Genomic DNA, 14,040 nt, shown 5'->3' with positions numbered 1-14,040 from the left:
AAACAAAAGGGAAAATGAAAATCAGAAGGATAAAATGTGAAATATTCTAGCTATCTCTAAGAGGAAAGTCATCTTGGTAAGCTGGGGCTTTAGTTTTATCCACTTCATGGGCATAAAGGAAAATGCCATTCATTGGTCTGTAGACAAAAAGTTAGAACAAATATGCCCATAAAACCAGAACCTTCAAAGGGCCACATCCTCATATTAAATGGTAGACAAGGACAAGGAGAAAAGGATTTTGTGTCATGGCCTGGGATGTGGACAGGGGAAAAATGTCTTCTAGATTGTATCACCATAGGCGGCTTCTTCCCTCAGGTTTAGGGTTCAAACGTATCAGATAAACTGAGGTCTTGGGATCACAGGGGAAAAAAAGAAAACCCTCTGTGGAAGGACACACACTCAAAAGGCATATGGAATTCTCATTGAAGATGATCTCAGAATTTAAAATTTTGGTGACACCTGGGTGGCTCAGTGGTTGAGCATCTGCCTTCAGCTCAGGGCATGATCCCAGAGTCCCGGGATCGAGTCCCACATCGGTCTCCCTGCATGGAGCCTGCTTCTCCCTCTCTCTATGTCTCTCTCATGAATAAATAAAATCTTAAAAAAATAAAAGAATTTAAAATTTTTAAATAACTGAAAAGCAATTCATCGTAAATGACATCGAATGTAGAAAACTGTAGAGAACAATATTAAAAGAAGAAAAATGTTCAATAGAAAAGAAAAAAAAAGCATTATGTTGGAACAATAAAAGGTCTAATGTTCTTCAAAAAGAGAAGCAACTCATGAAAAAACATAAATTCAAATGGATCCTCCCCCCCCCACCAACACACACACACTCCTGTGGTAGTTTAAAACATGTCCATGAATTCTTTGATAGTTTCCACCTCAAGTGTTGGAATTTAATTCCCTTCCTGAGAATGGTCTGGACAGAAAGGACTTGCTTCTAAAGAACAAAATACGGTGGAAGTGATAGAATACAACTTCTACAACTACACATCATTGAAGGCTTTGTGGCTTCCTCCTTGCTCTTTGGGATCACGTACTCTGGCGGAAGCCAGCTGCAACATCGTGAAGACGCTCAAGCTGTCCTATAGCTAGATCCACATAGTAAAAAACTGAGACCTGCCAACAGCCACCAAGGACCTGAAGCTTTCTGCCAATAGCCATATTAAGTGAATCAACATGAAAGTGAATTCTCCAGCCCTCGTCAAGCCTGCAGATGACTGCATTCCCAGCCAATAGCTAGACTACAACTTCATGAAAGAACTTGAGCTAGATATGCCCAACTAAGCCATTCTTGAATCCCTGACCTTCAGAAACTGGGACATAATATTTGCTGTTTTAAGTTGCCAAATTTTGGGATCATTTGTTATATAGCAATAGACAACTAATACAATTCCCTCTTATAAGAAGATTTAAATTTTAAAAAATCCTATGGAGTGATGGAATTAAGAGCAGTAAAGCAAAATATAAAAATCGGCTTAATGATACCTTAGAAAGCAGAAGTAATAGGAAAAAAGCAGACTGCAAATTTTGCATGACAGATCAAAATATGCTTTGCATACACCTATACAAAAGCAAACTCCCATTAAGCATTAGCTTTATGAGAAAAAAAAACTCCTCTTTCACTAGAAAAGTGACCCAAGTTATACTACTCCCTATTCTATACAGAATGACAACGCGGTAAAAGAGAGAGGAGAAAGAGAAACACAGAAAGAAATGGAGGTATTTGTCTTATGCGGCTGTGCAAGTAGAGAGCTCTGCAGACTAGCCAAACAGGAGTATTACACATTGCCATAAGGAGGTCACCGGGTGGAAATCAGGATGCAGTCAAGAGTGAATACAGACAGATACTGGGTATACAGCTGCTAACCAGTATAAATAAATCAATATTAACAAATTCATATTACTTTGTTACTTCCAACATTTGGTTGAAATGAAATGACAAGAAACATGACAGAACTATTTTTGTAACTAAGCTGGTCTTCTTGCTTCTTAACGAAGAAAGCAGAACCAGACACCTAAGACCAAGCATATATACATCTGATGTTACTTAACAATCCAAGAAACGCTAAAGAAAGGGACGCTTGAAAAACTAAAGATGTAAATGAAGGAATGAAAAATTACAAGAGAATGAGCCACAAATACAAAATGAAGGGAGACTTGAAATCGAACCAATACTTTCTAGAGATGAAAAATACAGTCACCAAAATTAAATCCTAATGGATGTACTAAGCACAGCTGTAACATCAGTGAACCAACTCTAAGATGGTTATGAGTATCCTCAGTGCTCTACTGAAGGATTAAAAAGTGCAAAATATGCAGCTGAACTTAAGAGACATGGAGAAGGTCTAATGTATACCTAACCTAATTGATATTCTATTTTTTTTGTTTTTTTTTTTTAATTGATATTCTCAAAGGAAAAATCAAAGAGACTGGGTTAGAAAAGATTTTAAGAGATAGTAATTAAAGAAAAAAGAGAGTAATTGACAATGATCCAGGCTTGATGAATAAATTAAATCCTCTCAGGTAAGGATTTTAAGTCCTAAGCAAGAAAAATGTAAATCCATGTTTAGATACTAAAAACATAAAAAATTAAGAGGAAGAAAAGTCTTAAAATCAATTAGAAAGGAAGAATAATATGTAGTTGGAGTGACAAAAGATACCAACAACTATAGAAGCTAGAAGACAGTGGTCTAGTATCTTCAAAATGCTGCCAGAACATATCTGCTTCTACCCCCCACTGAAACTACGATTGAAGAGTGAGAGTCAAACACTGAGAGACCCAGCAGAAACAGCTTCAGGATGAAGGAAATTAAATAAGTGAGAAAAAGGGAAATAGCTTCTTGAATTTAGAATGCAGATAACATAAGCTTCCAGAAATACTGTGTATGTTCTGCAATGCAAAATAAGGCCAAATATTTCTCAATTTTCACTGAATCTCTGAAATCAAAATGTCATTAATAAAAAAATTCTCAAATATAAAGAACAGCCATACATAATAAAAAATATTCTCAGAAAAGAAACACCTTCTCATAAAGCAGAAATATTCTCATGTTCTTCCATCTGGCTTTCCTAGGCTCCCCATATCTGACCCTATTCCCCAATAGGGAATAGATTGCATACCAGTATGAGTGATCTCACATGTCATACCTTCATGTCACTGTATTGTTGTTTCATCTCCTAGAATGTCCTACCTCTTCTACTCAAAGTTTATATATCTTACAAAGACCAATTAAAAACCCATTTTCTTCATTAAGCCTTTGAAACCAATTCCAGAAAATCTATCATTTCCATTCTCCCATTCCAACTATAGTTAGTAGTACCTTAAAATACTATTATGTCAATATTATGGTAAGGAAAATCTACACCAAGAAGATACAGTAAATTGAGTGAAATGGAGACAGTAAAATTCCTAATCAAAGAGTCTTTTAACATCTGCTTTATTACAATCAGCCCCCCAAATTACATAAGGGGCCCTAATGGGAAAATCTGAGCCCAAATACCATATCAAGAAAAATGAAAATTTTTTCCAAAATAATTTCTCATAAAATTGACATATGACTTAAGACATTATTTTATTTTACATTAATCAAAAAGCACAGCTTCAGTAAAAGAATAAACCTACTCTGCAGTTTGTGACAATTACCCATTAAAAGAACCAGAATGAGACAGGGAGAGAAAGAAAAGACAAACACTGTCATTGTACTTTACAAATCTTTCTTAAATATTCCACTAAAATCTCAATTTAAAAAAGATTTAAGGGGATCATCCCTGGGTGGCGCAGCAGTTGGCGCCTGCCTTTGGCCCAGGGCGCGATCCTGGAGACCCAGGATCGAATCCCACATCGGGCTCCCGGTGCATGGAGCCTGCTTCTCTCTCTGCCTATGTCTCTGCCTCTCTCTCTCTCTCTCTCTCTCTGTGACTATCATAAAATAAAAACAAATAAATAAATAAATACATACATACATAAATATTAAAAAAAAGATTTAATTTCTCAGAATCTAGTATTTGAAAAAGTAAACAATTAATTGATGATTCTTGAATATATGAGAGTAAAATCAATTATCTTTGTATTAATACTACTCATGTATTAACTGGATATTCTTTTGGCTTAGTGTTCACAACCAAGGCCTTTATGTATTTTTTTTACAAATCTGAGTTTGAAATTTTGAACTAATTATACATATCTTCTTTAAAATCAGCAAATAATTCAACTGCACATAATTTTGCAACCTATAAAGCAAACGCTCCTTTCATTTGTATAGATCTTAAATTCTTTTATATATCTAATAATAAAACATACCTTCCTCAAAGCAACATTCATGCTTTAATACAGTAAATAACTATATTTTAAGAAATTCTACTTAATTTGTATAAAACATAACTTTTGCCTTACCATGATAAATATCCTGTAAAGAACCACCTCCACAAAACTCCATGCAAATCCAAAGTTTATCTCGCCTACGAAGAGAAAATAAGCATGTATCACATTGTCATGATTAAAATTATGTGAGGTAACAAGTATTTTAAGATTGTATCCTATAATCTTGAAAAAAACCACGTAAATGAAAAGCGCTGAGAAAAAAGCTAGTTAATCTCTATCAGTAAAAGAATTACTTAATATGTTATCATAAGGCAACTCAAGATTTTAATCCTTAAAATACATCATTTGTAGGATATAAAGATGTCATCAGGTTCATTCAAATGAGAGAAAATTTCCCTTTAGTTAAAAGCTTCTTACCATGTACCCAAAGATGGTATTATAAAAGTTAAATGTTAATTAAAACATTCATACCAAAAACTGTAGAAAATTCACTACAGAATGGTAATATATCTCAAAGCATATCACTTTAACAGTGTCATCATCAACAAAACAGACGAATGTATACTTTACCCTCACACCTAGATTCAACCAAGGTCTTTCCAAAATAATCTGTTAAAATTTATCACTGTCTTTAGATAGCATTTCTCTCTCACACTCACTTAAGATACCATCATCACACTCACAGGAGAAATGATTAGCAAAATTTAATAGCTTATTCCTTGGCTCAATCATTCACTACTTCATCTCAAAGTGTATCAAGAAATGTAGTATTCTCATGGGACAGAGATGGACTAGAAAGTCTCTGAACTCAGCAAGTTCAATAGAATGCAGAATATTCTGCCTTAATATGTCTTTCTCACCACTGCATTCACAGTACCTAGAAGAAAAGCCAGCAAATATTTCATAAATGAATGAATGCAAGAGTGACTGAAAGAATAAACATATGGGTTAGATACATCAAAAGTCAGCAAACCACGGCTAATGAGCCAAATACAGCCTGCTGCCTGATTTGTACAGCTCATGAACTAAGAATGGTTTTTATATTTTGAAATCATGGAAGGGCAAAAGTCAAAAGAAGAATAGCACATGACAATTACAAGAAATTTAAATTTTAGTCTCCATACAAAGTTTTCTGGAAACACAGTCACCTTCATTTATGTTTACATTTGTACTAAAGCAACAGAGTTGAGTAACTATGACAGAGAGAAACTGACAAAGCCTAAAATATTTACCATATGGTCTTTTACAGAAAAGACCCTGGATTAGATTATAATTTCATTAAGTACATAATCTAGGCATGTATAAAGTTCTATGAGAACCCAGAGGTAAGAATACCTAGGAAAGTCAAGGGAAATAACTAGGGAGGAGATACCATTTGAGTTGGGTCTTGAAGTAGGAATTCATCACAGAGACAGGGGACTCTGAGCAGAGAATGACAATTTGACAGAAGATGCCACAGTTGAGAGACTGTGGGTGATATAATGTGATTGGAACACAGAGTAGCTGAAGAGACAATGGCAGGAAAGGAAGCGAGAATAGGTTGGATCACACTGTAAAGCAACGCTTGGTTTGTAAGCTCCTCAGTTTAGTTACCTTCATCTAGATGATCTCTACTTAATTCTTTTAAAATGTGCCATCCAGAATCAAGCATTATTCCAAGTGTTGCATAAACAGTTCATAAAAAGTGGAGCTGTTAATCAGGAGTAGATCACATATGGTGGTATTGGTGAGATTAACCAGACCTGAGAGGTGGAGCTGACCTGGGTGAGTGCAATGGGACAATGCAGCATGTAACAAGGGAACACAAGTATCCAAGCATAAAGGTTGGCAAACTTAAGAGTACAGAGTGAAAAAATTACCATGGTTCTAAAGGCAAAGCTGCATATCCTGAGGACCAGAAGAAATCTAAAGTCACAATAGTATCTAAATTTCACAGAAACCTGAAGTCACTTTAGTATCTAAAATCCACCTACCAATGAAAGAAACTGAGGCATGACAGTATGGTATATAGTATGAGCTATATACCATAAAACCAGTGGCCTGGTTTTAATAACTCTCAGAATGGATGCCTAGTGCTGGCAGATGTGTAGCCTTATCCAAAAGTATGAAGGCATTTATGACTAGTGATTGCTACACAGGGAGAAGTCTGTCTAGCCCAGAGAATCTAACAATTACCTCCTTTATTTGAACACTTATATTTCTATTAACTTGGCTAAAGGCTTATCTTCAGGTTCTTAGCAACTGCTCTTAAAAACTGATTTGCAAGGCTGAAGTGAACTAAAACCTCTGGATCTTTTTTGTATAAATAGTCATCAGATGATTTTCTCCAGCAACACATTTACCTGGTTCATTAAAACTATGCATAGGGCTTTGTCCTTATTTGTTAAATCTCATTCTTTAAAAAAAAAAAAAAAGTAGTCTTGATTCACATACTTTTGTTTCTGACATACATCTTACCAGCTCTCCAACTGTTTTTACTTAAAATACTTGAGCATGGACATTATGACACTCATTTCTAATTGGAAACACCCCTCTGTGCTACTGCCCACACGCTCCAGAAGTGGTTGATTGGAAAGACCCTAAGCAGGGGTCTACCTTCCAGAAGCAGCTACTATAAGGGCTTTGCTTTTAAGCTATTCTGATCTGTATGAGTGAATGTACTAAAGAGCTAAGAAATGTCAGAAATATTTTTTTTTACTGATGACATAAATCTACTCTATGTAGACTGCTTACAATGACCATTTGGTACCTCTCTACCTTTGCTTGAAATAGGGTGTAAGACCTTGGCCAGTCCACCAACCAAAAAACTTTGGAATGAATGCTGCTTTGGCTCCAATTTGATATGTGTAGATAAATGGAAGACAGCACAGCCTGGTCTCTCTAGGTTAGCTGAATCCTTCCTCTAAGAATGGTGATTCTCAAAAGTGTGGTCTGGAGGTCTCTGAGAGCCATTCAAGGGGGTCAGCAAGGTCAAACCATTTTCATCATAACACTAAAAAGCTATTTTCCCTTTATACTCTCATGAGAATCCAGAGGAATTTTCCAGAAACTAGACAAAGTGCTGTTGATGTCATTCCTCCAACAGCTACTGCAATATGTGCTTATGTATTCTTGCTTCAAAATTCTCTGAAGTTTTAATTTTTAATATAGTTATTATCAATAGATAATAACCTACATAATTTAAACAAAAGCTCTTTGTGGTACTCAGTAATTTTTAAGAATGTAAAATAAAAGAGGTTCTAATACCAAAATGTTTGGGAACCACTACTCCATAGTATTTTCACATCTGCCCCCAAATGGACCATGTAAAATACCATCCCAAGTGGTTAAGGAATAGGTAGTGGGTGAGTGGTTGTTTGCAGTCTGCTCAGGATAAAATGAAATAACATGTAAATTGTTTAGTAAAAGACCCAGAATATAAACCCAATTTATATTCTGTAAGCTGTTTTCTACTCCTTTTGTTATAATTCATCTTGTAGTATATTCATGTAAATCACCTAAGTTGTTCCTGGAACTGAACAAAGGTATAAATAAATAAAATTGGCGTTTTCCTTTTTAAGAAAGAAAAAGAGAGATGGAATTGACTAACGACTTCTTACTAAAGTCATGTTAAACACTTCTTTCTTATAAATGCTAATTATCTGATTAATAATTTATCCTAGTCGGAGCTGATGACTGGGATCAAGTTTAACAGTCTACTCTGTAGAAATCACCTTTTTCTTTCCTTTACAAATTGGTCATTGCCAATCCCTAATATTTTGGTGTCTCCCCTATTCGTCAAAAGACACTGATAGTGGATACCAATCCTATCTGTTAACCTTTCAGTATAACAAGATACAATTTATATAAGTCTAAAAGCTTATATTCATTTAAAGTGTCTAGCTGTTTTATAATTATCTCACCTATCTCATGCTTCAATCCCTACGTAGTAATGCTTTTCCTACCCTTTGCAACTTGAAAATAATTCTCCTCAGTAGAGAAAACAGACACAGGAAATAAGTTCTCTGTAATATATATTTCACTATCTCTTGATCCTCTACTTGACACTGTTCTATTCCCTTTTCCCATCCTGCTTAAAAGCATAATTTTCTAGTCATTCTATGTAAAATGACTTTCCCAACTTAAAGGAAAAAAAAAATCAGGATTTGAAAAAATATATATACTACATATATACTCTTTACCTTTTAAGGTGCCTAGAATACTTTTAATTTATATAACATTCTATTTAGTTAAGTCTGGTATTATCAAAAAAAGGTTGAATATTCAGAGTCTATTAGAAAAAGGACTTCCATCTGTTGCATGAATGTCCCTCTTGTGATGACAAATTTGCATCTGCTTTTGGTCATTCACCAAGCCATCTGCCTAACAGGAAAGGACTCGAGTCAATCAGCCCATTTTATGCAGGCCAATACATCCCAAAAATCTTTGTCCCTAGACAGCTACAGTTAACCACTGAGGTAAATATTCAAGGTATCACTATAGGTATTAAATTTCCTCAGAATTCTTTTCTCTTATTTTGTAAAGCTATCTTTTAAGGAAGAGAAAAATAAATAAAACAGGGGAAGTTCACTATTTTAATCTTCTAGTTCAATGTTTACTAGGAACATATAGGAACTAACATTCTAATACTAATTCTATTTCACTTAACTGACAATCTTTTAATTTCTAAAACATACTTTTTAATCTTCCCATACTTTGTAACACATCACAAACTTAAAACTGATTAGACAATACAGACTTATATATTTTGCCCAAATATAACATAACTTAAAAAGTAAAATAAAATGTGAGCAAGATGACCAAGAATCCACAGCTCTAGAATATCTGCTAGAAACTGGCATACCAAATCATTCTCCCTGAGATGGGATGGCCATCCATGCCACCACAGTGCAGTCCCCTCATATCTATACTTAACTGTGGGTTATCTTGCTGAACAAAAGCATTTGCCAATAGCTACTCCACCATATTCAGCAAAAATAATTCAACTTATAACCATAACTGTCAATGTGAAAAATAAAAAATTTAGTAACTGCTAGTTGTTTTAATATAGGATATTTATGTAAACTGAATTTAAAATATTTTGGCGCATTTTTATTTTAAGATTTTATTTATTTATTTAGAGAGAAAGAATGTATGTGGGGGGGCACAATGGGACAGGGAGAGAGAGAATCTCAAGCAGACTCCCCACTGAGCATGGAGCCCAATGCAGGGCTCCATCTCATGACCCAGAGATTATGACCAGAGCTGAAATCAAGAGTCAGACACTCAACTGACTGAACCACTCATGTGCCCCCGGTGCATTTTTCAACAGACATGCAAAAACTACTGCCTTCCAAAAGGTTATAAGTAATTCATCTATCTCCTTAACCATTAACAAGGGGTAGTTATTTATTCAGAGATACATATTTATACCTAACAATTAGCCCCCAGTTCAATCTACTAATTTCCAAAGAATGGGTGACTGGACAGCAAACCTACATGAAGTATAGTTCCCATTTAAAAACAATCAATGTATAGGGCACCTGGGTGGCTAAGTCGGGTAAGCTCCTGCCTTTGGCTAGGATCATGATCTTGGGGTCTTGGGATCCAGCCCCATAATCAGGCTCCCTGCTCAGGGAGGAGCCTGCTTCTCCCTCTCCCTCTACTCCTCCCCACTGCGCATACACTCTTTCAAATAAATAAAATCTTAAAAATAAATATTTAAAAAACAATGTACAGTTAAACCAGTTTTTGAAATGCCACATACTGTAGTCTTCTCTTGGAAATTAACAATGACACTGGTAAGTTAAAGGCTCTAAGAAACCCTGCAGTGAAGCAGGGGCTGTTGCCAGAAGGAAAGGAAGAAAGGTGGGGAGAGGAAACAAAAGATAAGAAAGAAAGGAAGAATGGGGATAGTGAAAGTTGGGGAAGTGAAAGGGGAGGAGGAAGAAAGGGATAAAAAAGGAACAAAGAGGAAGAAGAAATAAAACTTCCACTACTTCCCCAAATTATTTATTCCATAGACCCACTTGTTTCAAATCACGTATCAGCATCCCCAGAACTAATGTTCTGTAGGAAACACCGTAGCAACACTGATATAAAGAGGTATTCTCATTATAGAGTTCCACCAATTTTTTTGCTTAAAGCAGTGGTTCTCAACTGGGGGTGATTTTGTCCCTCAAGGAATATTTGGCAATGTCGAAGACATTTTGCATTGTTAAAACTGGGGAAGTGCTACTGGCACCTAGGAGAGGTTAAAGAAATTGCTAACTATCCTATATGGCCTTTGAAGTAACTGCTATTGCTACTCCTCCTATTGCCCTTGAAGGAAACAAATGTTGTTTGTGGGAGAATAACCAAAAAACTAAAAACAAAACAGGAACACTGGTAGAAAACCGCTGAAATCAGTATGAAGTACCTTAGTTTGGCTAATGGTATCATACTAGTGTTGATTTCCTAGTTTTGACAAATACACCACGGTTCTGTGAGATGTCAGCATTAGAGAACACTGAGAGGAACTCTTCGTATTCTCTTTACAACTTTGATGTAAATCCAACACATCCCCGAATTAAAAGTTGCCTTTTTAAAAAAAGAGGGTAGCTAGGTATAAATTAAAGTGAACTTAACTATAATCTTTATTTCCATAGTGTGAGCATTCAAAAAAAGCATTTCCAGCTATTAAGATCCTGTGGTTTCCCTCTCCAGCTCCATCTCTAGGCTCTGGAAAAAAAAATTCTCCCAGTTTCTATATAACTCAAGAGACAGCCACCTCTTTCCTGGATTACTATAATAAAGGTACTATAATAAATGAACTTACTCCCTGTCTCAATCCGCTATACATCAGGTCCATTCTCCAAAGAATTTATCACGGTGTTACAACCTTTAGCAAAGATGCTCAATACCTACAGGTCCTAATTAAGGGATAGAAAGTTCTTTTTGGCCACATCTCTATAGCCTTACGTATGGTTACTACACCCTTTCCCTTTAGGCTCTAATATGAAACTATTAGTTGTCTCCTGAGCACTTCATGATTTTTTTCATGCATGCATTTCTTTTGCCAGAAATTACGATTTTCTACACACATACACATGCTATAATAAACATCCACTAATACTTTAACACTCAATATTTAGGAATCATATCATTCATAGAGCTTTCTCAGATTCCCTCACTTTGACAAAACTAGATTTTTCTATCATCTTCACCACTTTGGGTCTTATGTGGAAATTATTATTGCACCTAGCATATTTTGTTGCAATTATTTGCTCGTGTGTATTTCTTTTATTAGATTAAGAACTCCTTAAAGGCAAGAGTTGTGTTTTATCAGTCTTTACATCTCCAGAAACCAATACAGCACTCTATATACATCCATTTTTTAATAATGGTGGTGATCTGGGGTGCCTGAGTGGCTCAGTCAGTTAAGAGTCTGCCTTTGGCTTAGGTCATGATCCCAGGGTTCTGGGATCGAGTCCTCCACCAGGCTCCTTTCCTTTCCCCCTGCTCATGCATGTGCTCTCTCAAATAAATAAATAAATAAAACTTTTTAAAAAACGGTGGTGATTTACAAATGTTATGAGATAAATTATGCTCATGCAAAGTTCTGATCTATTCGCTTATCTTTCGAGGGGTATCTGTTGTTTTTCAACTGCAGCTTTAAGAGTTCAAACTGGAGAGAACGGTCTCAATTTTCTTAATTTGTTCTGATAGGATATGTTGGGCTAGGAATGCTTAGAAGGAACCTAAAGAGTCATTACTCACTTAAAAGAAGCAACAGTTAAAGTCTACTGGGAAGAATAGGTCTATGACAATTTAAATCTGCTATTTCATATACACAAAAAAATCTACAAAAAAAATTTTTTTTTCTAAAAAAAAAAACCAGGACTATTTTCTTTTATAAACTTCAGAGAGTTTTGTCTATCCAGTCCTTGTTGTACAGTATAGGTACTTAGGCTCTTAACAGACACAGACTTTAAATGATATTGAAGAGTAGGAAATGCCCTATTAAGAATAACACTAGGTATCTTGTCTTTGAGGAGCTCAGTTTCAGGATTTCTTCAAGAAATGAGCATAGCTACTCTATTATAAAAGAGGCTTCTGAACTTAATTATATGCTGATCATCTATTCAGTAAATTTATAGGATAAGTTTGATTTCCTGAAGAGGAAATGTATTAATTTAGCTCAATTTCCTCAAAAAATTTTTTTGTCTAAATTTGTTATAATAGGCTATAAAGGCAATAAGAAGGAAGTTGCTAAGAACAGTATATATTTTAGGGGGATTGTATCAAGTTAAAAAAAACAAGTTCCTTGTCTTCGGTAAAATCATTTGGTAAAGAGAAGGAATCCAAGAAACCATGTTCCCTTTTAGATGAAATCTGGCCGTCCCAGGCTGAGTAATATGGTAGACAGCCAATCAACTATCTAGAGAGCCTGGTTTAAATCCTGGGTTAAAACCAGAGCCTAGTTTAGATCCATCCATCTTTGGATGACCTAAAGAAGTCATCTGATGCAGCATCCCATTTTCTCATCAGTAAAAAGAGTGGGCCTATGTGACAATATCCCTTAGTTCCTTCCAGCTCTAATACTTGGAAGCCTAATCATTAGTATTCTGCACTCCAAATTTGACTGAGTCTGGACTTTAATTAGGAAAAAAGGGAAGAATCACTATAGAAAAAAAGAGCTAGAGAAGGAAAGAATTAATTGCTGTTCTGTTATACTACTGTTTGCTTTCCTATCACTTTCATCAGTTACACCAGTTACAGAATAAAACATCTATTTAAACCTGCATTTCCTATGTTGGATTATACAAGTCCAAACTAACAGATAGCCCTATTGAAAAAAATGACTCCAATTTTGCTGTTTTACTTTGGTTTCTGGGCAATTTTGCTCTGTGTAGTCTTACATTTGGATTAAAAGTACCTTTTAAAAAAATTCACCTAGCTATACACAAAACATAAATTTGTGTACCCTCAGTATGTACATTATGCTCCCAAAAAAGTTTACATTAAAAAAGATATTCAGAATATAGTCAGAATACACATCTCCTGAAATCTAAGAGAAAACACAATTTTTGTTAAGCATAACCTAATTTGCTTTCTCGTAGTATGTCTAGAAGTGAAGGTTAACTCAAGGGGAATTCACATTTTGGTGGGTAATAAGAACAAATCTTTTGCTGCCTAATCTGTACAGGAAGACTCTTATCTAAGTAACCCAGACAAATGTCCAGTTTAGTTTAGTGTTAGGGGTTTTTTAGGGGGTGGGGGTGGAGTTTTATTTGGTCAGCTCTTTCAGCAAGAAAGAAAGATTGAGTCAATCTTTCTTCCACGAGCACAGTATTACAGAGAACTACAACTCTATTCTGTCAGTAACTTGCAGTTGGACTGTAAACTAAATACTTGATATTAAACTCTCTCAAGCACCTTATTTAAAGAATGGAAATAGTATCTACCAAAGTAATATTGATAACAGTGTTGTTGAAAAGATCAAATGAGATATTAACATAACACTTAAAAATAGTTAAGAAGCAGTAATAGCAAAAGTAGTAGTAATAGAGGTTGGTAATTAGGAAGCATTATATCTTAACCACTGTTCTTAACACTTTACATATATTTACCCATTATCCTGTAGCTATCACACCATGTATCTATTATTATCCCCATTTTATAGATGTGGAAATGGAGGTTCAGAGTATTTAGGTAATTTGCTGTAAGTCATTCAGTTAATAAATGGAGTCAAG

At 35.2% G+C, this 14,040-nt stretch overlaps 1 protein-coding gene across 6 annotated transcripts in view; it reads right to left on the bottom strand.

Annotated features, from left to right (window-relative positions):
- The window catches only part of MAP4K3 (mitogen-activated protein kinase kinase kinase kinase 3), a 187,734-nt gene that overhangs the window by 76,112 nt on the left and 97,582 nt on the right, over positions 1-14,040 (bottom strand). For all 6 annotated transcript variants that reach the window (XR_012004491.1, XM_072770434.1, XM_072770435.1 and 3 more), the window contains one exon: positions 4,400-4,464. Coding sequence is in view for 5 of the 6 variants with exons in the window: in XM_072770434.1 (XP_072626535.1) it covers positions 4,400-4,464 (65 nt within the window). In the remaining variant the exon portion in view is untranslated. The remainder of the gene's footprint in view (positions 1-4,399; positions 4,465-14,040) is intronic.

The sequence above is a fragment of the Canis lupus genome, chromosome 12 (assembly GCF_048164855.1).
Source record: "Canis lupus baileyi chromosome 12, mCanLup2.hap1, whole genome shotgun sequence".
NCBI lineage: Eukaryota > Metazoa > Chordata > Mammalia > Carnivora > Canidae > Canis > Canis lupus.
Note: the sequence above shows the minus strand (reverse complement) of the source record. Positions and strands in the feature narration are given on the sequence as shown.